This window comes from Lycium barbarum, chromosome 2, assembly GCF_019175385.1.
Source record: "Lycium barbarum isolate Lr01 chromosome 2, ASM1917538v2, whole genome shotgun sequence".
Lineage (NCBI taxonomy): Eukaryota > Viridiplantae > Streptophyta > Magnoliopsida > Solanales > Solanaceae > Lycium > Lycium barbarum.
In genome coordinates this window covers 130667183-130692378 of record NC_083338.1, presented here as the reverse complement: position 1 = coordinate 130692378, position 25196 = coordinate 130667183, and the positions used below count along the sequence as shown (strand labels likewise).

The 25196-nt window shown below is 32.4% G+C and overlaps 4 protein-coding genes across 8 annotated transcripts; all 4 read left to right on the top strand.

Moving 5' to 3' along the window:
• Positions 1–106: 106 nt before the first annotated feature.
• On the top strand, positions 107–3792 carry LOC132627260 (protein trichome berefringence-like 7). 2 transcript variants are annotated; one of them, XM_060342511.1, is made up of 4 exons: positions 107–1279; positions 2430–2588; positions 2986–3295; positions 3440–3792. In XM_060342511.1, the coding sequence occupies exons 1-3, from the start codon at positions 471–473 to the stop codon at positions 3281–3283; spliced, it is 1266 nt and encodes a 421-aa protein (XP_060198494.1). In that variant the 5' UTR covers positions 107–470; the 3' UTR covers positions 3284–3295; positions 3440–3792. The 2 variants fall into 2 exon arrangements, with proteins under 2 accessions (XP_060198494.1, XP_060198493.1); XM_060342510.1 differs by having other exon boundaries at positions 109–1279; positions 2986–3299.
• Positions 3793–8185: 4393 nt separating this feature from the next.
• On the top strand, positions 8186–8815 carry LOC132622316 (protein TRACHEARY ELEMENT DIFFERENTIATION-RELATED 6). The gene has a single exon (XM_060336906.1). It carries the CDS (start codon positions 8281–8283, stop codon positions 8638–8640), a length of 360 nt encoding a protein of 119 aa, XP_060192889.1. The 5' UTR covers positions 8186–8280; the 3' UTR covers positions 8641–8815.
• Positions 8816–10737: 1922 nt separating this feature from the next.
• LOC132627259 (protein TRACHEARY ELEMENT DIFFERENTIATION-RELATED 7-like) lies at positions 10738–11681 on the top strand. Its single transcript, XM_060342509.1, has one exon. It carries the CDS (start codon positions 10853–10855, stop codon positions 11510–11512), a length of 660 nt encoding a protein of 219 aa, XP_060198492.1. The 5' UTR covers positions 10738–10852; the 3' UTR covers positions 11513–11681.
• Positions 11682–13595: 1914 nt separating this feature from the next.
• On the top strand, positions 13596–23673 carry LOC132627257 (maltose excess protein 1-like, chloroplastic). Of its 4 annotated transcripts, none has more exons than XM_060342507.1 (11): positions 13596–13988; positions 19481–19589; positions 19704–19924; positions 20040–20213; positions 20286–20576; positions 20681–20770; positions 21715–21816; positions 21915–22033; positions 22765–22827; positions 22923–22984; positions 23183–23673. In XM_060342507.1, coding segments are annotated over exons 2-11 (1206 nt in total). In that variant the 5' UTR covers positions 13596–13988; positions 19481–19588; the 3' UTR covers positions 23266–23673. The 4 variants fall into 4 exon arrangements, with proteins under 4 accessions (XP_060198490.1, XP_060198488.1, XP_060198491.1 ...); XM_060342508.1 differs by lacking the exon at positions 13596–13988 and adding an exon at positions 17807–17944; XM_060342505.1 differs by having other exon boundaries at positions 13604–13988; positions 19481–19924.
• Positions 23674–25196: the final 1523 nt, after the last annotated feature.

The following is a 25196-nucleotide window of genomic DNA, read 5'->3' as shown; positions in this document are numbered from 1 at the left end:
GGTGGGTATCAAACTACATACAACTTACAACAATTTCCATATTTAAATATGTTAGCCAATGAGTGGATGCCGTACACAAGCATATTTGTCCCACTCACCAACCTGTTTCCAACCTATAAATTTTAGTTAATGCTATATTTACTAACCAACATATTGCCACCAAACTTAGTTCATAGATCACATTCAGACAAGCTAAAGTACTTTAAATTTGAAAATGACAAACTTACCCTCTGTTTGTTTCCATATTTCCCTCTGTTTGTCCTAATCACCAACTGCAAACTGAAGAAGCTTCAAGAATCAAGATCCATTTATACTTCTCATTTCTTTTTGCTAAACTACTTCTCAGCTTTAATAATTTTTTTAGCTTCATGGGGTTTCTCCAAAATCTTGATTTTGAGATATAGCTTTTTTTTTTTTTCTCTTTTCTTTCTATATTTTGGTGTTTCCATTTCTTATATATGTTCATATAGATGGTGAATAAGTTAAAGTTCAGTTCTTGTGGCTATAAAAGGTCAGATTTGGCTAAAGATTTGAACTTTGGTAAAATGAAGCATTGTCACACTTGGGTTTTTCATTCTTTCAATGGGGTCCTTGTGATTGGATCCTTATTATTGTTGTTGTTTGTTGTGTCAATAGGGTCTGGTTATTTCTACAATGCAAATTCTTTTCCACAACAAATTGTTCATGAAAATGCAAATAGGACAAGTAACTTTAGTACTGGTGAATGCAATGTTTTTGTTGGAAATTGGGTGCCTGATGAAAGTTATCCTTTGTACAATGCATCAGAATGTCCTTTTGCTGAACAAGGTTTTAGTTGTTTAGCTAATGGTAGGAAGGATAAAGAGTATCTTAAGTGGAGGTGGAAACCTAGGGATTGTGAAATTCCAAGGTTTGATGTTCATGAAATCTTGGAAAAGTTAAGGGGAAAAAGGATTGTGTTTGTTGGTGATTCATTAAGTAGAACTCAATGGGAATCTATGATATGTATATTGATGACTGGTGTTGAGGATAAAAAGAGTGTATATGAAATCAAAAGAAGAAAGATCACTAGACAGATAAGGCATTTACAAGTTCGATTTAGCTCGTTTGATTTTACAGTTGAGTTTTATAGATCAATTTTCCTAGTACAGCCTGGCGCGCCACCAAAACGTTCACCAAAGAGGATCAAGAAAGCACTAATGCTTGATAAGTTGGATGATATAAACAAAGAATGGATTCAATCTGATATACTAATCTTTAATACCGGACATTGGTGGAATCCCACTAAGCTTTTTGAACTGTAAGTGATCTGTTCATGGTAAATTTCTTGTTCTTGAAGATGTCAGTTTTATTTCTCACATTTACTTTCAATATTTGGTGTTATGCCTTGCTTACCTTGGTAATTTTCTTCATGCTATAAACTGCATAGTACTTTAGCTTGGAAACTTATCATTAATATGCAGCCAAACCTCTCTATAACAGTAACGTTTTTCAGAATATTTTTTGGCTGTTATAGCGAAATGTTGTTATAGAGAACATATAATATAACATAACATGGAAAATTGGTCCAAATAAAACTTGGCCGTTATAATGAAATGTTGTTATAAAGGGTGACTGATATAGAGAGGTCTGACTATATTTGCTGATTATGTAACATGCTCTTGAAGTGGTAAATTAAATAATGATGTTACTGATCACCAATAATCGTAGCACAAGCAGCCAACCTATTTCATCGTAATTTGATATAAGCTAAGCTTTGGAGACTTGTAGATTTGTCGTAGTTGTGGTCTGTAGTCTGTAAATGGACCTATGAAATTTTGAGGGTCTTCTTAAGCAGAATCTGAGATCTGCACAAAAGCAGTTAGAGATATTGTGACTGTCCTCACCAAATCTTCATCATATGTAGCAAAAGAGTCTTATATCACCCAAGTTACCATCCTAATATGAGAAGATTTGTTTTCCCCCATTCCATGACAATTTCCATATTACTAAATTAACACTTTCAAGGTAAATGAACTTATGCATCTGAAGTTGACTTATGGCCTATAATATGTAGCTGGAATATTTTGCTATTCTTATGTTGCTTGAGATTTTGCAACTAAAGCTCAATTATTTGATATTAGTTCTTAGTTCAACATGTGCCTATGACTATCATTTTCCAGATTTTGAAATTTTTTGGTTAACTATCATGCAAAAAAGTTGGTAAATATAATTAGGAAAATCAACTTAGATCTTCTACATAATACATGAGTTGCAAATAAGGAATGTCTTGATGCTTGTTCAACATCATTATGCCACAAAATTTGATAAAAAGATTCCTTGCTATAATTATTATATTTTCTATATAAGTAGCTTTGATTATTAGAGAATCGCTTTATTCTGCACTTTTTATGGCAAAGTTACTTTACCTATTTGTCCATAAACCTCTTCTGACATGCTTCTCTAGACAGGGGCTGGTACTTCCAGACTGATGGAAAGATGAAACTCGGGATGACAATAAATGGTGCATTCAAGAAAGCCTTAGCTACTTGGAAATCTTGGATTGAAAAGAAGGTCAACACTAATAGGACACGTGTATTCTTTCGGACTTTTGAAGCTACTCATTGGAGGTGCGCTTAATTTCTGATATAATCTAACTCGTCTCCATCGGTTTTGCTTTTACGTCCATTAAAACTTCAAAATTTATGTCTTGGGCTGCAGTTGAATGATCATTTATTAGATTGTTGGATACAGTTTGTGTTAAATCCTTGTTCCAGTTCTGTGAAGCTCTCATGAGCTGCGCTCTTCATATCCACTACAAAAAAGGAACGGAATTAGCTACATTCGTCACTATGTTGCTCGTAGCTAACAAAATTTTCTGATAATATTAGCGACGTATTTTGCTGTTAAGTACAGAACCTTCCATCGCTAATTCTTGTTTTTAAGTAGTGATCAAAATCTATTTCTTCTCCATACATATATATATCTTTTCTATATTTGAGGAGTGTCTTCGTATGCTTGAATCAGTATTGGATCCCGTGAGAAATGTGACGTGACACGACAGCCCTGGTCAGAAACCAACGGCAAGGATGAGAGCGCGTTTTCAGACATGATTATTGATACTGTGACTAATGTATCCAAACCCGTGACATTGCTGCATGTCACTCCGATGGGGGCATACCGGAGCGATGCACATGTTGGTACTTGGAGTGATAATCCATTAGTGCCAGATTGTAGTCATTACTGCTTACCTGGTGTGCCTGATATGTGGAACGAACTGCTTTTCGCCTTTCTATTTTCGGATCAGCAATATCAGATTCATTAGTATCCTGAATATGCAAGTACTTTTCCTATCCTTTTCTCTTTTCCTTACTGATCCAATATTTCTGGGAACATCTTTTAGATAAAGTATTCGGGCTTGAACCTGTTATCCTCTGTTCCATGGTCTGATTTCAACATTTTTATACATGTTTTTGTGCAGGTTTTATTCAACAGCTTGTTTGACCTTTAACACAAAGTCATGGTCATTCTTCGTCTAGGACTTTGCAAGGATTGCTGTTACAAATTTTCCTTTTTTATGTAGTTGTCTATGTGAATAGTTATGATTCATATAGCCGATCTCAAATGTGCTTGAGATTGAGGAATAGTAGTATTAGTTGTTGTTTAGTGTGTCTGGTTCCAGAGAGCTTGTACTTATGCAATTTATTAGGAATACGAAAGCTGATTTAGAGGAAATTAATGTCAAAGTGATGTGTTCAACTGAACAATTTGATCTGTCAAATGAGGCATCTGGTTAACAGTATCTTAGTTTGCTTCTAATTTCTCGTGACATAATATGTCCATTGTGTCACACTCTGTAGTGTTATCATATGATCCAAATATGGCAACAATCAATTATTTTGAAGTCCTTTAATGGATTTCTCAAACATAACTACCTAAAATAAATGCGTCCTGGATTCATTCATGGGAAAAGGGCCTGATTTACCCCTCTACTTTGGGAAAATGTTCATATTTACCCCTCGTTATACTATCAGGCCATTTATACCCCTACCGTTACAATAGTTGAAATATTTGCCCCTATTTTTAACGGAGGGGTAAATATGAACCTTTTCCAAAGTAAAGGGGTAAATCAGGCCTTAAAAAATAAAACACCCTAAAGTTTCCAAATAAAACTTACTTCGGGTACCTTTTCAACCCCTAAAATGACTATCCAAACGTCTACATATCCTTGATGTATTGAGCCTACATTATTGTACGCAGAAAAAATATCAGGTTCTATATAAAATATTGACGTTTCGGAGTCTTGACACACCACTAATCATTGGTCAAAGTATGAAAAAAAAACTAAATTTTTTCAACCAAAACTTACTTCGGGTACCTTTTCAACCCCTAAAATGACGATCCGAACATCTACGAATCCTTGATGTATTGAGCCTACATTATTTTACGCAGAAAAAAATATCAGGTTCTATATAAAATATTGACGTTTCAGAGTCTTGACACACCACTAATCATTGGTCAAAGTATGAATAAAAAACAAAAATTGGCCAACTTTATTTTTTGCAACACTTAGTGTTATTTTCCATATTTTGACTAATAATTAGTCGTGTGTCAAGGCTCCGAAACATCAATATTTTATATAGTACCTGATATTTTTTTCTGCGTACAATAATGTAGGCTCAATACATCAAAGATTCGTAGACGTTCGGATCGTCATTTTAGGGGTTGAAAAGGTACCCGAAGTAAGTTTTGGTTGAAAAAATTTAGTTTTTTTTTTCATACTTTGACCAATGATTAGTGGTGTGTCAAGACTCCGAAACGTCAATATTTTATATAGAACCTGATATTTTTTCTGCGTACAATAATGTAGGCTCAATACATCAAGGATATGTAGACGTTCGGATAGTCATTTTAGGGGTTGAAAAGGTACCCGAAGTAAGTTTTGTTTGGAAACTTTAGGGTGTTTTATTTTTTAGGGCCTGATTTACCCCTCTACTTTGGAAAAGGTTCATATTTACCCCTCCGTTAAAAATAGGGGCAAATATTTCAACTATTGTAACAGTAGGGGTATAAATGGCCTGATAGTATAACGAGGGGTAAATATGAACCTTTTCCCAAAGTAGAGGGGTAAATCAGGCCCTTTTCCCTTCATTCATTGTTTCTTAAATGTCAACGCGTCCTCTTCAGTTATTATTTTCTTTAACTTTTTAAATTATTTTAGGCCACAAGCAAGAAACAATGGTGAAATAAGGTCCATGCATGCCAAAAAACTTTCACAAATAGTTCATTTACTTTAGTTTAACAACAACTAGTTTTATGAAATTTACTAATCCATTATTTTAGATAGAGCTATGTTACTTTGATGTGACAAAAAATATTTATGTGACTTAGTGCATAAAGTTCACTGAGTCCGGAGCCAAAATGACATATTTTTACAGCCATTAGACCAAAATAGGGTGTCTTTTTTTTTTTATACCATAATGGGCATTTCGTTGATCAGCATTTACTGTTCATAGCCGCAACAATTTTTTTTTTGTTTGCAGTTCGTGAACTGCTTAACGAAATAGCAGTTTTTTTTTTTTTTTTTTTTTTTTTTTTTTTTTTTTTTTTTTTGCATTTCGTGACACAATCAACGAAATAGATTTTTTTTTTTTTTTTTTAATTTCGTGAATAAAAACGAAAACTGATTTGTTTTGTTTTGTTTTTTTTTCGCATTTCGTGACACAATCAACGAAATAGGTGTTTTTTTTTTTTTTTTTTTTTTTTTTTTTGTATTTCGTGAATAAAAAAAAGAAATAGGAAATTATAATTTTTTTTGGGGTGGTGAAGTTATATATATATATGAATGAAATAAAAAAATATATATATAATTTCCTATTTATATATAAAACAATATATATAATTTCCTATTTATATATATAAAATATATATATATATATGAATGAAATAAAAAATATATATATATATATAATTTCCTATTTATATATATATATATATATGAATGAAATATATGTATGAATGAAATATATATATGAATGAAATATATATGTATGAAATATTTTCCTATTTCGTTGGTATATAAACGAAAATATATATATATATTCATCTTATTTCATTGGCATATGAATGAAATAATAAAATATATATATATATATATATATATATATATATATATATATATATATATATGAATGAAATATATATATATATATATATGAATTAATAAAAATATATATTTTTATTTCATTCATATATATATATATATATATATATTTTTATTTTATTTTAATTTCATTCATATACCAATGAAATGAGATGAATATATATATATTTTTTTCGTTTATATACCAATGAAATAGGAAAATATTTCATTCATATATATATTTCATTCATATATATTTTTATTTCATTCATATATATATATATATTTTTTTTATTTCATTCATATACCAATGAAATAAGATGAATATATATATATATATATATATATATATATATATATATATATATATATATATATATATATATATTTTCATTCATATATATATATATATATATATATATATATATATTTTTTATTATTATTATTATTTCATTCATATGCCAATGAAATAAGATGAATATATATATGTTTTTTTTCGTTTATATACCAACGAAATAGGAAAATATTTCATACATATATATTTCATTCATATATATATATATTTCATTCATACATATATTTCATTCATATATATATATATATATATTTCATTCATATATATATATATATATATATATAAATAGGAAATTATATATATATATATAAATAGGAAATTATATATATATATATATATATATAAATAGGAAATTATATATATATATATATATATATATATATATATATATATATATATATTTTATATATAAATAGGAAATTATATTTTTTTTTATATATAAATATTAAATTATATATATTTTTTTTATTTCATTCATATATATATATAACTTCACCACCCCAAAAAAAAATTATAATTTCCTATTTCTTTTTTTTATTCACGAAATACAAAAAAAAAAAAAAACACCTATTTCGTTGATTGTGTCACGAAATGCGAAAAAAAACAAAACAAAACAAATCAGTTTTCGTTTTTATTCACGAAATTAAAAAAAAAAAAAATCTATTTCGTTGATTGTGTCACGAAATGCAAAAAAAAAAAAAAAAAAAAAAAAAAAAAAACTGCTATTTCGTTAAGCAGTTCACGAACTGCAAAAAAAAAAAAAAAATTGTTGCGGCTATGAACAGTAAATGCTGGGCATTTCGTTGAATAATCAACGAAATGCCCATTATGGTATATAAAAAAAAGACACCCTATTTTGGTCTAATGGCTGCAAAAATATGTCATTTTGGCTCCGGACTCAAAGTTCACTGATCATACATAAAATTAACCCATACTTAGCATATCCTATGGCAAACCAATGCTGATACTAATTGATCTATTATTGAATATCCTACTAGCTATTACATTAAAAAAATATTCTTACAAAATAGAATATTAGCTTTGCACTGTCATTCTTCAACAGAAGTGGGAGAAGAAAAGAGCACTTGTTAGTGGAAACTTATTTTGCACTCAAGTGACCGTCACTTGTAGGCCAATTGTTAGAGCAGTATAAAGAAGTATGTAAAAATGTTTTTATTTAAGTTTGATACGAGGGGGAGTCTGATGATATTTAACCTAAATTTGAAAGGAGACTAGAATCAGAGTGCAATCGCTTTTTTCATATGTTTCTCTTTTCTTTCTCTCAATTTAATCAATTTAGTAATTTAACCACAAGTTATGAATTTATGTTATGCAATAGGTTTGATACATATGATGTCATCTTAGGACTTACAACAGTAATGACTGTAATGGTGGTAGCTAGTAGCATACATGTTTCTTCCAGATTTTTATTTAAAATATGTCATATTTCTTTGGAGCTAAAAGAATATTATGGCTACAACTCTATCCTATAGAATAGAAGCTCTCAAAACCTCAGCTTTCCTATCAATTTTCCATGTCTTGTGGTGTAGGACACTAGATCACTTAAGCAAAGCAATAATATATAAAAGAGTACAAAAAAGGAAAAGTGTGTTCTACTACAATCAAAACATCGAGATTAAGCGTTCCTATATCTTCACATGAAAGCCAAGTCTCTGCTTACTTTAAAGCATACCCTAAAAAATAAACCTTAGGAAACAAACACTAACAAATAAGCAGCCAGAAACTCATATGCTGTTCATCACAATATCAAAAGTCATCAAGAACTTTCACCAAAATCATATAACAATTTCCCAAGATCAAAACTATGGCTAACTACACCATAGTAGTGTTCGTTTTCTCGACGTTCGGTTGCATTTTACTTGGCCTAGCTATGCTTGCTTTCTGCTGCAACTTGAAGAAAAAGAAGAAGAGCAAAATAATAGTTGAAACAAAAGAAGTGAAACACATTGATGACCATCTTAAAATCAAGGAAGCAATTGTTGAAGGACCTCATGGGAAACTTGAGAGAGTGGCACTCTCTGTAGAAGAAGATTTGCATGAAAAAGATGACATTGTGAGGACAAAGAAAGGGTTAGAAGAAGTTCATCATCATAACTTCCATGTCAATAATAATCCTTCAGAAATTACACCTTCTGCTCTTGAAGCTGGCCATGGACAAACTTGAGCATCAATTCATGATTTTCATTTAAAAATAAATGCAAAGTATGAGAGTTACTATTGTATAAAGTAACTACGCTTCTTTCTTTTAATGTTTCAATTTATTACCCAAAACTGTTCATATATCATTCAATTCTTGTACAAAATACAGATGAGAAATTTATTCAGTTTCATTCAGTTTAGTTATGACTTGTCGTCCAATTGATCAAGCCTACCGACCCCGCCACTATTTCTTTCAATTACCGATGCTGATACAATCGCTCCTTTATGTACTTACTTTAAGAAAATCAAGACAAGCATATGGAGATAATCTGCCAATTAAAAATATATATGATCAGCTTATATATAAAACAGTTATTACAGTAGTTACTGCAGCATGCAATTACTATCGCAGTAACTATTTATCTGTGTGTTAGGAGCGTGTCTTTATATTTTAGTTTAAAAACGAGTATATGTTTTTCTAAGTATTCTAGTCGGAAAAAGAATTATCATTATCTTTGTATTTGTATTTGGAGATTGTCCACTCAATACAGACATAATTAGGTTAATGCACCGTTTAAGATTCTTGCACTTGACCAGTAAAATTTATTTTCTCATCTCTTCTTAATCACAACTCCTATCATTTTTTGTATTAAAACAGCAAGATCCAGGATAGTATCTAGACGTTACTGTCACCACAACAAGTCCCAAACCACCCAAGTGAGCCCTCTAATGATCAAAATTCTCTTAGCGATTATAACGTCACGTTCGGAAGCCTTAGATGCAGCCATGAAGGCCAAATTTAGTGGTACTCAAACTGATGCTAATCCCGGCACATCCACTAAAGGAAAGGGTCCAGAATATAATATGGGTCTTCGTGAAGCTGGAAGGTCGTCTTAGTTTCTTAGCATGGACTGATTATACTTTTGAGATTATATGTTCAAACTTAATTTCTCTTACAAATTTAGTTATTTTTTCACACATATGTATCTATGTTCCGTATCAAAAGTATTGGGATCATCCGTATCAAAAGAATTGGGATCAGTTGAACACGTTGATGATTATATGCTACATCCTTCAATCCGATGTTGCTAATTTTAATATACACATTTGATTTAATTATAACTACGACGACGACAAAAGGAAAATAGGAATTTCAATGTGTAGACTTTGGAATTTTGAAAAAATAAACCAACGAAAGAAAAAGTACATAATTAAAATGCGAGAAGGGACATAAGACATGTCCATCCTCATGGGTAGATCCAATTCTAGAAAAATAGAAGAAAAAATAATAAGATAGACGTGAGATTTGAACCTATGGCTTAATTCGAAGAGAGAGAAAAAAAAGAAAAAAAAAAGAATAACAAGATAGACGTAAGATTTCAACCTCGGATCTCAATTCTAAAAAATGAAGAAGGAAGACAACAACAAAAGAGGCATGAGATGTGAAACTACAATTTCATTTGTAAAGATACCGTCAATAAATTTGCACCATAAAACTCTTTGAGCTTAGTGCACCACATATATATATATTTAAGTAATTTTAACAAAATATAGCATTATTATATTATATATGATCTAGAGAAGAAGAAAAACAAGAATTCACGTAAATTCATGCCCGTCTCAAATTTTCTACTCCCTTACGATAAAAAAAAGTGTCCACTAACCTTTATTTTTTGGTTCAGAAAGAGTGTCTATTTATCAAATCAAGAAAAAATTAACTTTATTTTTTCAGATTTATCCTTATTAAGTGACCAAATCTCAATATTATTTAATTAGGGATATTTTAGTCATATTAACTATTTCTGTTTAGAGGTAGTATTTTATTAAGGGATGTACAAATGACTAAGTGAATAGTCTTTTTGATCCGAATGGAGTATCAATTTCCATGTCTTGTACTGTAGTACACTATTAATCATCAGCTAAGCAAAAGAACTAAGGGGAAAGAAGGGCAAGGAAAAAGTGTTCTCTACTGCAATTAGAATATCAAGCTAAGATAAAGTCTTCCTAGTCTTTACATGAGAGCCAAGTCTCTTCTTACTTGAAAGCATAACCCAAAAGAGAGAATTTTTTAAATGAACAAAAAACACGAGATATACAAAAGGAAAAGAACCTTAGGAATTGAATATCCACACTTATAAATAAGCAGCCAAGAACTCCTTTTCTCTACATCACAACATCAAAAGTCATCAAGAACTTGCACAAAAAAAGTTTTATAACAATTTCCCAAGATCTTAACTATGGATAACAATTTGAATAATTTTCCATTCCCATATTTCCCTCCTCTTCCTCCTCATCCCATCTCTCCACCACCCCCTCCTCCTCATACTACCTCTCCACCACCAAAACCCCACCCTCCTCCTCATCCTCATCCTCCTCCTCCTCCTCCTCCTCATCCTCATCCTCATCCTCATCCTCATCCTCATCCTCCTCCTCCTCCTCATCCTCATCCTCCTCCTCATCCACCACCACCACCTCCATTTGTTCCACCACCATCTCCCCCTCACAATTACATCATAATAATATTTGTTTTCACGACTTTCGGTTGCATTGTACTTGGCCTAGCTATTCTTGCTTTCTGTTGCTTCTTGAAGAAAAAGAAGAAGAGCAAAATAATAGTTGAAGAGAAAGAAGTGAAGCACATTGATGATCATCTTAAAATCAAGGAAGCAATAGTTGAAGGACCTCATGGGAAACTTGAGAAAGTGGTACTCTCTGTGGAAGAAGATTTGCATGAAGAAGATGACATTGTGAGGACAAAGAAAGAGTTAGAAGAAGCTCATCATCATAACTTATTGCATGCTAATGATAAATCTTCTGAAATTACACCTTCTGCTCTTGAAGCTGGCCATGGACACTCTTCAACATCTTCTTCTGGTCATGGTCATACCCAAACTTGAGCATCAAATCATGATTTTTATTTAAAATTAATAAATGAGAAGTATGGGAGTAATTACTACTATTATATAAAGTGACTACTCCTCTTTCTTTTAATGTTTCAATTCCTCGAGTTCTTATTAATGTAAATTGATAATTGCCTTGTTCAGAGGCTAATGGTTGATCATTCTATCACTAGTTATTCACTACGTGCAACATACTTTCTTTTCATGCCAATTGAATTGTCTTACTCACTCCGTTTTAATTTATTTGAACTCATTTTGACTGGGCACGACATTTAAGAAACAGGGAATACTTTTGAAACTTGTGGTTCAAAATAAGTCTTGAATATTTGTGTGACTGTAAATCATTCATAAAGTGAATTTTTTTTCAAATTTGAAAAAAAGACATTCATTTTAGCACGGACTAAAAAGGAAATATGTTCACATAAATTGAAATAGAGGGAGTATTTCTTTTCTTTCGAAGACGTGGAACATCTTACAAATTATCAATTAGATGTCTGCTAGATCTAATTTTTAATCTTAGAAAAGGCAGACTAGCATACATCTAATTAATCTTAACGTAATAATTTGCATATTTAGAAACGAATGATATTTTTTTATATTTAGAGGAAAAATTGACTTTAAACTTAATTTTCACTTTACTTAATGGCGTGCTTTTATAGCCACAAAATTTCATGACATGTTTAAGCCACAAATTTCAAAAATAATCTTTCTTGTTTGATAAATTATATTCAAAGCTAAAATATGCCACCTATAAATTAAAACGCCAGGAGTATAAGTTAAATTTTTATTTGAGATTGGTGATAATATACGTTCTCTCTGGCCAAAATTTTGACATTTCGCTAGACATTCTGATTAATTAAGAATGGTAATTATGTTTCACTCTAGTTTTTAACTCCGGCAAAAATCATTTTGACTCGAATATTTTCCTGAAAAAGAGAGCCCCCTCCTATTTCTTGAACTTTTGCCTTGTTTCGAGTTTCTGCCTATTCAACTGAAAAAATATTTATTTGTTTGAAGGGATGTAAACTTAAAAAGGTACTTATTCCGTTACTGACCTATAGAGTAAAAATAAAAAAATAAATTAACTTGTATAAATTGATCACTTGCGATTATCAAGAACATGTGCAATAACAAGAATTTAAAGGATAGCTAGAGTATTAGGGTTTAAAATATGGAGGATTTCAAGAATTAAGTTTGAACTAACTACATACTGGCTAAATTGGATCTTGATTTACATTGCAATTCACTGGGCAGCCCAAAAAATGCAGCTTCAATTGTCTTATAAGTTTGAACCTGACCCTCTTAAAAGCATTCCTTTGACTTGATATTATCTTAGAAGCTCTCAACAATGTGGGTGTCAAAGTGTCAACCTAAATGTGATCATAAATTGACAGTGTATAACATTTTTTACATCATCAGGTATAGTATCACATATGACCGACCACCACTATAATACTTATCTTGTAAGGTTAAACATTCACATTTCGATGGTAGTTTGAGTGTCTAATAGGAGGAAAAATCCTCAGTTTAGGTGTCTAAATGGAAAATCGTGGTAATTTTAGGGGTTGTCTATGTATTTGGCCATTTTTTTTAAGATCTAATACTATAAAAAGTAGTAATCCTTCCGTCCCAATTTATGTGATACAGTTTGATAAGGCATTGAGTTTAAAAAAGAAAGGAAGAGTTTTGAAACTAGTTATAAAACAAGTCATAGATATTTATGCATGTGACTGTAAATCATTTCATTAAGGGTGAAAGAGGAGGTTTTAAGTTAAATTATTAGTACTAAATATCGAAATGTATCATTCTTTTTGGGACAGACTAAAAATGAAAGTGTATTACATAAATTGGGACAAGGGAGTACTACCTTTTTTTTTTTTTAAATATATATATACCACAAAAATTTAGCTAATGGAGTGATGACAGTGCCTTTATTTTTATTTTTATTATATTTCACGGAACCGCTAAATATAAAGTGAAATCGAAGGAAATGAACCACTGTGCCCCAAAGCCAAGTCTTTTCACAACTAGTGCCTAAAAAAAAATGTAAGCAAACTTTGCTCTTTCTTCTTGGCATGTACTATAACTCCAGGTTGTCTATACACATGATGATATATAAAACCAAGTCTTAAATTGACAAATTTGACCTTAAATATTGGGACAAAGAAAGGAACAAATCTTAGAGTATTTTTGGTAATTTGCCACACATTTGTATGTAGTTGCCTTTGTCTGGATTTAAGAGCAATAGTGGCCTCAATTTCCTCACCATCAAATCTTCCCTTTTCTCCATCTTCTTCCAATTGATCACTCATAAATAAGTTTGCTCTGTGGCTTTGTTTCTTGAAATTTTCTTATTACCCATTTGTTTTTTTTTGTTTTTTTTTTTTCTATTCAGAAACTCCAAATAGCATTCATATATTTCCTTCTCACAACAAAAAATCAAAATCTTATACAAGGTTCAGCTTTCTACCAGGTAATTGTCTAGCAATTTAATGTCTAACTATATGTTTTGCTTTCAACTGACAAATGCCCAATAATAAGCGAATTGACAGTGTATTTCTTCCCATCACATGTGATATTCAGGATACTACTCTAATTGCATAGTATACAACACATTAGTTTGTATTGAAAGTTTGAAACTCTTCGCCTTTTGAATCAAGTTTGTTTTTCTTTTTCTTTTCGTTCTTTATGATCACATTGTACTGAACAGTAGCGCTGGAGCAAAAATAAAATTGTATTCATATGGCCCATAAATCACAAGTTTAAGCCATTGAATCAAGCACTGATACTTGTGTCAAGGTAGACAGTATGTAATCTGTATCACTCTGGCCATTTTTCAAACTTTAGGTGAATGTGTTGGAATTAAACCAAGATTACTAATCCAAAATTATTTAGAATTGGTATTTGGTATTTATTTAATTCATATTTAGTTAGGATTTATTTGTCTAGTTCATATCGGAATGAGTTTTCTAGTCCTAGTCTATTTTGGTTTCTAGTATTATAAATAGGGATGCTATATCACATATTTTATTGTAGTGAGATTCAAGAGTTTTGAGTTATTAAGTAAAGTCTCCTACCTTCTCTCTCTAGTTTGATAAAATTTCTTCTATATAGTCATTGTTGAGTCTTCCGCTTGTGTTTATATTATTCCTTTGAGTATTTTTATTTCCTTCAAATTGGTATCAGAGCCTGTGTGAGATCCGATCAAAGCCTCGTGTGAGATCCGGCATATATAAAAGAATATGAATATTTCATATTTACCGGATTGTCCCGTTTTTGTGTTTGATGGCAAAAATAATTTTGAGAGTTGATATCAACAGATGAAGAATTTCTTCAATGTTGTTGGACTATGGTCCATTATTGATGAAGGGTTCGTGGAAACCCCAGATGACACAACATTGACTTGTGAAGCAGCTACACAATTGGAGAAAAATATGCAATTGAATTATAAGACATTCTATTACCTCAATAGCAAAGTCAATTGCATGTATATAACAAATATTTGCATGCAAAATCAGCAAAAGAGGCTTGGACAATGTTGGTGAAATCATATAGGCGCGCTGCAGATGTGAAGAGAGAGAAACTGCAAGAGCTTTGGAGACACTATAAGTTGGCCTAGATGAAACCAACAGAATCTGTCAAAATTTTTTTTACAAGAATTATAAAAATAGTTAATGATATGAAGGCCAATGGAGAAGTATTGGAAGATGTTAAAGTTGTTGAAAAGATATTGAAGTCTCTAAGATTAGAATTTCACATTAAGAAAACAGATATTGAGGCAACTTAAGATCTTAATACGTTGAGAGTTGATGATCTAGAAGATGAATTTGTGGCATATGAGATGTCATTGAATCGGCAAACACATGAGATAGTGGATGAGGCATTGCAAACAAAGGATGAACCAAAAGATAAAGAAGAGTCATCGAATCTGGCAAAAATAAATGAAGAAGGCCAGAATTCAGAAAATCAAATTGGTATCAGAGCTTCTACGATTCTGGTAGAAAATCAAAGATCTTCCGCTGCCGGCGGGCGGCTATGACTCATATATGCCGCCCGTTTGGCCAATGATGATGATGTTGGCAAATTCAGAAATTATGAAGAAAAGAAGAGAAGGTAGAGGTAATTTTTATTGTGGTATAGATGTCTTTGATTGCAACTCAGAATCCAATAATGTTCAAATTGATTTATCAATGATTTTTGGGATAGCTAAAAAGGATAATTTGATTGGGACTGATGCTCTTTCGGCAGAGGCTACTAGTGTTTAAGTAATGAAATATGTAATAGACATGATTGGTCTATACAATGTGGGGCTATTGAAAAAGGAGTAGAAGTACCCGCCATTATCACACAAGAAAAATTATTTGAAGGTATTGAAGATGAACCTAGTGATGAAAGAAGCAAAGGGGTTCATCAAGAGCAAGTTTTTGATGATCTACCCAAAATTGAAGCAGAATTAATTAAGGGTCCATATCCACAATTGACGTGCATGATTCTGGATATTGAAGACACAATCAATTTTGAACCATTATTTGAGATTGTATATTTTGAGGAGTTTGAAGAAAAATTATTTGTTGATGATACTGCTCTACCACCTATTGAAAGGTCAACTAGAGTCGGATGGGCACACAAGACCAAGTACAAATCAAGTGAAGAAGCAGATGATTTTAAATCAAGACGAGTTATTGAAGGATACAAAAAGAAGAACAAATATGCTCATGATATTTTGAAGATGGAGAAAGCCAAATTAACTTTGAATCTTGTTGAAGAGAAACTGAAGCTGACTAAAGATGGCACTCACAAGTTTGTTGATGCTACGCACTTCAGGAAATTGTTCGAGAGTTTGAGGTGATTGAATTCTACAAGATATGATATTGTTAATGATACGCTCAAGGTTGAAGATCTTGGTTTAAGGGAGGCTATGTTGGAATTAAACCAAGATTACTAATCCAAAGTTGTTTAGGATTGGTATTTGGTATTTATTTAATTCATATTTAGTTAGAATTTATTTGTCTAGTTCATATCGGAATGGGTTTTCTAATCCTAGTCTATTTTGGTTTCTAGTATTATAAATAGGGATGCTATATCACATATTTTATTGCAGTGAGATTCAAGAGTTTTGAGTTATTAAGTAAAGTCTCCTACCTTATCTTTCTAGTTTGATAAATTTCTTCTATATAGTCATTGTTGAGTCTTCCGCTTGTACTTATATTATTCCTTTGAGTATTTTTATTTCCTTCAGAACGTGCTTCGTGCACTGAATTGCTTTTTTTTATAAAAATAATGAGAATGAAACCTTTGCACTTCGTCATTTCACATGGTTTCTCCACGTGGGTCGTGTCTGGTTCATAATGTTTCCAAGAAGATGGAGAATACGACTGATTTTAGTACATTTTTATACTAATTGTAATTAGTCAAGTAGTCAACTACGTTAGCTTCCACTAGTAAATTTGTGAATCCCCGTGTACCCATTTAATTCTTTCCTATACACTATACGCCACTGTCCCACTAGTATATGCCACTGCCCATCCTTCAATTTTTCGAGATGCCCGTCTCTTTTGGATCAAGTTTAGAAACTTGAGCTTATGTGCTTCTCTTAATTTGTCTTCATTTATATATGTATATCTAGGAAGCTATCTTTATAACAAATCTGAGGAAGTTCCAGATTTTTTTTCATCTTAGAGGTATGTGATTTAGGTATTCTTGTGTATGTCATGTCTTGATTGAAACTAATACTTTTTTTTTGGTGCATAATGGTTCACTAAGTTGCTAATTAGTGATAATCAAATGATAGTTGAATGCTACACTTGCCCAACTGAAGGCTAAGATAAGAGGACTAAAAGACAATTTAGTGTATGTGCTTTGTTTTAGAACCAATGAGATTCTTTGAATTACCAGTGCCACTCAAGAGGAAAAACACTACTGTATAAAAGTTTATCTCAGACACTATTTTTTATTTAGGTACATCATTTTGTGGTTTGAATTGTTAGATATTTAAATAATACTTTTCTATTAAACCCTTCACTGATACTCATTCCGGTTTAAAAAAGTGTCTACTTACTCTTTTTTTTTTTTGTCAAAAAAAGTATTTACTTATCAAATCATGAAACAATTAATCTTATTCTTCTAAAATAGCCTTTATTAATTGATCAAATCTCAATAACTAATTAAAGATATAATTAAATTATCTATTTTTACTTAGGAGTTAATATTTTCAGGGGCTTAAAAATAATTAAGTGATCACTCTTCTTACAAACAGTGATGTGAAAAGAGACGGTTGAAAAGAAGACACATGGCTTTAACCCAAAATTTTCTAAACATAAAAGTTTTTGTCTAACCAAAATAATATTTGGGATACCGTTTTTTTTTTCCTTTCTTTCTTAAATTGTTAAAAACAGTGTTCTTCCCAGTCTTTAAAGCGAGTGTAAAGGGGTAAGCTTTCAGATTTACATTGCTAATGTTAAAATATTAATGGGTATTTTCAAGAAACATGGCACGTGTTAGATTTTTGGTATGCAGTGTTATTTGGTGAATTGTTTCTATTTATTTTTTGCAAATGAATAAATAAATGACTCTGAAGATTAGCTATACTATAGACTTTTGGTAGTTTTTGATATTCAGTTCACTGAAACATATGGTGCAAAAGGTATGATTAGGCTTATAGCTTGGATGGTTTGTGACCAAATAAACATTCAAAGATATTCAAGATTCATGAAATTTGCTCTATAGTGTGTTGCAGTAAATTTTTTGGAGATAAGGGTAAATAATTATGGATGGTTTAGGTGTAAAGTTTGGCCCTTTATGATGGAGCTATGTCATTTATGATGGATGGTTTAAGTATTGCATAGCTTTGTATTGTTCCTTTTTGATGTTATGCAACTTATGGAAGTTTGATTATTATCAGTTCATCAATTTGAAAGGTTTTAAGTTTCCTTTTTAGAGTTACTCTTCTGCAGTTAAGTCTTTCAATTGCAGAGTGTTATGGTCTAACTGGAGATCTTGTTATTTCATTTTTTTTTTCGATGCTTAATATTACGTACTCCCAATAGAGGTAAGGTCTCCGTACACTCTATACCCTCCCCCGACCCCACTTTTGTGGGATTTCACTGGGTATGTTGTTGTTGTTGCTGCTTAGTAGTAGCTACTCCAGCTTAAATGGTGCTACATGATCAATGAGGATTCATATACCCGACCCCAACTTGCTTGGACTTAGGGATTGAGGCGCAACATTGTCATTGTGGTATTGTGTACTCCTTCCGTCACAGAAAGAATGAAGGGGTTGAGAGTACGAGGGTCAAAAAATCTGATATTCCGTCTCAATTTGGATGTTGATTTCTTAATCTTTTTAAAGTAAAATAAAGGGCAACATAGTGAACTAGGCTCCCGCGATGTGTGGGTTCTGGGGAAGGGCTGGACCACAAGGGTCTATTACTATATAATTAAAAATTAGATAAAAAGTACTAAAAGATACAACTTTTTATTATTAAGAATATTCAAATATATATGAGAAAGTTTTTTTATCAAAGAAAAAGTTGTTTGATTCCCCATATAGTAATAGTGTCATATAAAGTGGAATGGAGGGAGTAATTTCTAGTGCTTGTTCTCAGCCTTGATTTCCTTTTGTAGCATTATTTTCATATATGTGAGTTGTGTGTGAGGTTATGGAAAATGAGTTTTCCTTCCCCTTACCCGGGTTGCATCACGTTCTTTGTGTGCTTCAGACTTTGTCTAATTGTTTAACTTGCTCGGATCATGGATTTTGAAGTCAATTTATAGCCAAGGTTCAGGACACTTCTCCAACAAACAGTGAGTTGGATTGATGGAAATTAAAGAAGTTTGTGTGTTCCAGTGTCTTTGATTTCACTCTTGCTTATTGTAGCTGAAAGGATTGAAGTATGTTTGCTAGTTAGTTAATTGTCCTAATTGTATGATTTTTGGTGTAACTCATGCATTCTGCTTTTGATGCAGATTTGGTAAAGGCTGGATTTGTGGTGGAGCTTACCAGAAATTGTCTTTGCATTTTAGTGAAGAACCATTAAAAGTTGGATCAGCTGCCTCTTTGGGAGTTACCTTTGTAGTAATTATGATTGACCTTTTTCGATAAAATATCTCCCTTACAGGTGGTGATGAATACAAACTTATAGTTATTTCATTTTTTTGATATCTTGAATGGCTGGACCTTTGTTGCCAGTGGGTAAGGCAGTCCTACGTTCCCGTCAACCCTCCAACTATTATATCTTCAATCCTAATCTCCAGCATCCGAAGTCAATTCCAAATCTCCTTCCATACAAGAAAAGAGCCAAACAGAACAATACTTTGAACAAGTTGGTGCTCTTAAGCCCATTAGTTTGCCAATACGGGTTAAAACCGGTTTCTGCGCTTGACTCAGATGCTCCCCGTCCTATCGATCAGGTACTTATCCCATTTTATATGTTTCTGATAACCGTTGTTGGGCTCATTTTATAAACTAAGGTATGGCTTCAGTTGGAGATGAGGAAATATGGCCTAACAGTGATGTTAAATGTAGAGCTCAGAAGATTTAAAGAGTAGCGAGAGCTTTAAGCAATGGGATTCATTGACTGCAAAATTTGCAGGAGCTGCAAATATTCCGTTTCTCATATTACAACTGCCTCAAATTATACTCAATGCTCGTAACCTTCTAGCAGGAAATCAAGCTGCATTATATGCTGTTCCATGGCTGGTATGGCATTCTACTTCTATTATAGCGACTTATAACTGTAGTCTTATTAATGTTGAGCTGAACAAAATACAGGGGATGTTCACTGGATTGCTTGGTAATTTGTCTTTGCTATCATACTTTATAAAAAAGAGGGAGGCGGAGGTGGTCGTTGTTCAAACTTTGGGTGTCGTAACCATTTATATTGTGATATCACAACTAGCCATGGCTGGATCGATGCCTTTACCTCATTATGCAGTTACTTCTGTTGTTATTGCTTGTGGTCTTGTTGTGAACTTCATGAACTACTATTACTTGTTAAATCCCATAATCTGGCGTTATTGGGAGGATTTCATTACTATTGCTGGGCTATCTGCACTTCCCCAAGTAATCACCTCTCTTTTCCTTTATTTTCTACTCATCCAAATGGAAAACTTGGTGGTTAGATTCTTATATTTTTTTTCTGGCGGTCTGCACCATGTGTTATACAGGTCATGTGGTCAACTTTCATCCCATATGTTCCAAATACCATCTTGCCTGGTGCTGTAGCTTTTGTTCTGGCTATCCTAGCTGTCGTTATGGTAAGCTTTGACATTTTGCAGCTTGTACATGTGGTTACTTTTGCTAGGAGAAGGTTGAAATGTCCATACCTGTTATTCTGCCTTGAAGTGAACAAGCTGAAACAAAAATAATTCTGACGAGTGCTTGATAAATAGAAAGGCAATGTTGAAAATCATTCTAATAAGAGGGCTTTATTCTCTGACGAGTGCTAGAAGACACAACTCAACATCTTCAGTAAGAGAATGTTGGTGTTGTTTCTGAACTACTGTGGCCACACAAGTAGCAAAGAAGGCTTTTTTCTTCATTCATGACTGAGGGGGAGAGATCACAGCTTCTCTGGGATCACTAGCTATTAGTTGATTAATTCTTTTCGTATTTCTTCGTTAATATCAATGATGGGTCTCAGTTTACTGATATATACTGGAATGGGCAAGCCTTAAGTGATGGCTCTCCAACTAGGCAATTGAGCACTTGTTCCCTGGATTTGATGAGTGTTCTCACTTTGTGTCCTTATTGAACAAGGTATTCTTTTTAAAGGTACAATAATGGACTGCACATGGAAGCTCGAAATTGTGCAGGGAGATTGTCACATCTGCCTTATGTGCCTGGGAACACGAGAAGCTTCTGTAGTGGTGTATTATAATTCCTTTATGTCATTTTGCTCTATGGTGACCATAACTGGAACTCGATCCGAAAGTCCTCTGCTTCCTTAATTTGCAAATGATATACATACTAGAATCTTATTGAGTAGTTCAAATTGAATTTTCTTTATTTTGATATTGTTAGATTACAAACACTAAGTCGATTAGGACTAACAATTACCTTGTGTTCATTTTCCTTGGGCTCTAGAGCAAGCTAGAGACTTTTGTATGCACTTTATGTGGGAAGATAATTTTGTTAAGCTTGAGAGAATTAGAACGTGGATCTTAGACTATACTGAATTGCAAGCTGCTGTTCTTTACAGTCTCGGACTGGGAAACTTCCAGAAAAGGGCATCAAATTTGTAGGATCATTGTCTGGATGGACTGCCACTCTTCTTTTCATGTGGATGCCAGTTTCACAAATGGTAGTTTTCTACGACGTTTTTCTTTTGGGTAAAATTTGTCAAATCATAGTTTCTCACAAGTTTGAAGTTCCTCATCTTGACTTATACCTTCTGTCTAGTGGACGAACCTTCTAAATCCAGATAATATTAAAGGTTTATCAGCACTTTCGATGTTGCTTGCGATGATCGGGAATGGACTCATGATTCCACGAGCACTCTTTACTCGGGATTTGATGTGGTATGGCATCTCATAATTGTTTTCCCTTGCATTGCGAACTTCCTTTTTCTTCTCTAGCTATCTAATTAGATGAAGAATTCCTCAAATCACCTGTTTAATTTTGCTAACCCTTTTACAAGCATCAATGTTCGATTTTTCTGAATCTTTCTTTGTATAAGGTTCTTCTTGTTTTCTTCCTTTCCTTTTTATGATTCTTGTGAAGTCTGGTGCGTTTTCCCTATGCAGTCAAGTGACCAGAGGCAGACAAATTTGTATCTTTCTTTTCCATGACATATTATGTATATCTGAATTCTTTACTTTTGATATCAAAAATATTATTTTGCATGCCCCTGACTGACCCTAGATTCTTTTTGCATATTGTAGTAACATGTCTTCTTAGAAATTTTTCCACTGCCACATCCCCACCCACCCCCCCTCCAATAAAAGAAAAAATCTGGCTTCTTCACTGCACAGCAGCATTTTTTCCTGTTTATGGTCATGCTTGATTTAGCAGGATTGTTACAGATTAGTCATCTAAGCCTTAGTGCACATTTGGAGCAATTCAAGTTTTCTTTTGCAAATTTCTTCATTAAATTTTACCTAGTTTTAATAATAAAATTAAAAACATGATGTGTATTTGCTGATTCCTATGAATATACCACCTGATCAGCTGTATTAGTCCAGTTATGCAGAGTATTTTTTTTTATGGTGTTTAATTTTTCATCCTTCTTTCTCTTCTTGATTAATAACAGGTTCACTGGTTCAACTTGGGCATGCATTTTTTATGGATGGGGAAACCTTGTCTGCTTATATTGGTGAGTTGCGCAAAAATGCAGGCTTATAGTTTCCAAATTTTATTCAAGAAACAACCATTGTTCTACTTACTAAATCCCTTTTGTTCTGCATTCAGCTGCAAAGTTATCAGCAGGGAATTTTTCTTAGCTTCGACAGTTGGCTTTGGGGCATGGCTAGGTAAATCCTCACTTCTTTTCTTTTCTTTTAACTTGAATTTTCCGGCTCTTACATCTAAATACTTTTGGCAACTCCATGCCTTGTTCGTCGATGGCTTTTTTCCCTCCTCTCGTGTTAAACTTTTGCAATTTGGCTGATGGCAACATGACTCCTCTTCTCTCTCCTTTTTTTTTTTTTTTTGGCGGGGGCTGAAAACAGCGTTCAGTTTCTGGAGAGACACACAAGTATATGGTTATAATTCTCCATTGAAATCGTTGAAGGAATTGATTTTTGGTTCATAACTGATCCTTGTGCTACATTGTTGGCTGAAGTTTGAAATGCAAGAATGTTCAAGTTTGGCATTTCTGCTAAATCAAGTGCTCTTGTTTAGAAGATTTGGTGAAAGTGCTTATGGCAAATGTTTTAGGGTGCATCAGGCAGGGTCTAGTTGTAATGTCAAATTATTCAGCATATGGTAGTGAGGAAGGTTCCTGTGGTTCTTTTTACATGTAATGTCAATTAATAATAAAGCTACAAATGCAATGTAGAGCAAGTATATTTGTTATACTTCATTTTGAGATCAATTATTTTATAGGCATAATCAGATTATATGTTTTTGTATATTGGATAGGATTAGAGTTAAAACATGATGTGGAACAACAACAATGAAGGCAACATTTTGAAAAATTATACATGGAGTTTTCCGATAAGGGATATTTGAGGCTTTATTTGCTATTGCCTTTGCACTTTAGTAACAAGGGAATGAATGTGAACCCCGTATAAGATCCGAGTAATTGAATGATCATTCTTCATGAAGATACTTCAATTGTTACCGAAGAAATAACGAAACTTTGCTACTTTCTTGAGGATTATGTACTGTTAATTTGGTTATTAAAACTCTAAATATTATTAGTAACTTCATTTGAATTCTTACAAACCTGAAACATAATGACAGAATTTCTTGTCGTCACTGAAGGTGTTTTAATGATCTGTTTACGGAACTTTTACCGATCAGTGGTGAACTGGCGATCAAATTTTTATATTCTCGATTAGGACATCTAGTGATTGAATTTTCCTTTGCTAAATTATTTTTCTTGTAATGTAATGATTTGATCAACTGGCCAAACAATATCATGTGGATGAATTATTACCTTTGTGAGATGTTCTCAAAAAGTTGGTGATAAATCCAAAAGCCATGTTGTAAGGCAAATGTCCCAAGTACGATATTATACTTTTGTATAAGCGGGACAATTGCGTCTAGTTGATTTTTCTGATACATCGATAATTCGATAGCCATTAGAAAATCTTGAAGGGCTTAAAGGTGTGGAGAAACATGCACAAGACTTTGCATGAAAATTACTACAATAATTATGCTTCAATCTCAAACAAGTTGAGATAGATTTTATGCGGACTACCACACAAGTTATAAAAAGTTACAAGAAAGCGGCAATAATCGTTTCAAAAAGTTAGAGATATATGATGTGAAGTTTTGGATTTTCAACAGGGAAGTGAGTGTATAATAACAAGTGCTAAAATGGGTAAAAGCCACAAAAAGGCTGAAGTTATGCCGATAAACGGAAGTTGAAAATTTTAAATGCATTAGGGTCCTTTGGTTTGACGTGTTACTTAAACTAATGTCAATAGTAAATTTTACTTTGATAAGCGGTTGTTTGATTAACATTAGCTGGTTTTCTAGTAATAATCTATATATAATATAAAGTTAGGCATAGAGAAGGTGATGTGACATCTCTCTATGGCCACCATTCACATATATCCTTTTTCTCATTTTTCTGTATTTTCCCTTTATTTTGTAATTAAAGGATTAACAATATTGTACCCCATTTATTGAGTTTCATTAAATGTTGTAACAATCATATTCATTCATTGTGTATAAATTACTATAGTAATTATGATATTATGGTATATACTAAACGGTGGTAACGGTGGTAACGGTGGGATTAGCTTAACTAATAACACAAAATCAAAAACTAAAATAAAATAGAGTTGTGTATAAAATGGATTTCTGGAGTACTGCATTTTTAATATCTTTTATTTTGCTTCAAAAAAGTAATGGCTCTTTATCTTCTCTTATTTATTTAATTTATATAGGTTACTTAGGTGAAGAAACTTACATTTACCCTTCTTTATTGTATTACTTATTGCACATTAATTTTGATTTTTAATAGTAACAAGTAGTAGAGGATATATAAAGGAGAAACCAACATTCACATGC

What these genes read in the sequence shown, in the direction of transcription:
- LOC132627260 (XM_060342511.1), top strand. Translation starts at nt 471, where the DNA reads ATGGTGAATAAGTTAAAGTTCAGTTCTTGTGGCTATAAAAGGTCAGAT. An exon ending in CCCACTAAGCTTTTTGAACT is followed by an intron (nt 1,280 to 2,429) that starts GTAAGTGATCTG and finishes TTCTCTAGACAG; the next exon opens with GGGCTGGTACTTCCAGACTG. An exon ending in TTTGAAGCTACTCATTGGAG is followed by an intron (nt 2,589 to 2,985) that starts GTGCGCTTAATT and finishes TGCTTGAATCAG; the next exon opens with TATTGGATCCCGTGAGAAAT.
- LOC132627257 (XM_060342505.1), top strand. Translation starts at nt 19,682, where the DNA reads ATGGCTGGACCTTTGTTGCCAGTGGGTAAGGCAGTCCTACGTTCCCGT. An exon ending in GGCTATCTGCACTTCCCCAA is followed by an intron (nt 20,577 to 20,680) that starts GTAATCACCTCT and finishes TGTGTTATACAG; the next exon opens with GTCATGTGGTCAACTTTCAT. An exon ending in CTATCCTAGCTGTCGTTATG is followed by an intron (nt 20,771 to 21,714) that starts GTAAGCTTTGAC and finishes TGTTCTTTACAG; the next exon opens with TCTCGGACTGGGAAACTTCC.
- LOC132627259 (XM_060342509.1), top strand. Translation starts at nt 10,853, where the DNA reads ATGGATAACAATTTGAATAATTTTCCATTCCCATATTTCCCTCCTCTT.
- LOC132622316 (XM_060336906.1), top strand. Translation starts at nt 8,281, where the DNA reads ATGGCTAACTACACCATAGTAGTGTTCGTTTTCTCGACGTTCGGTTGC.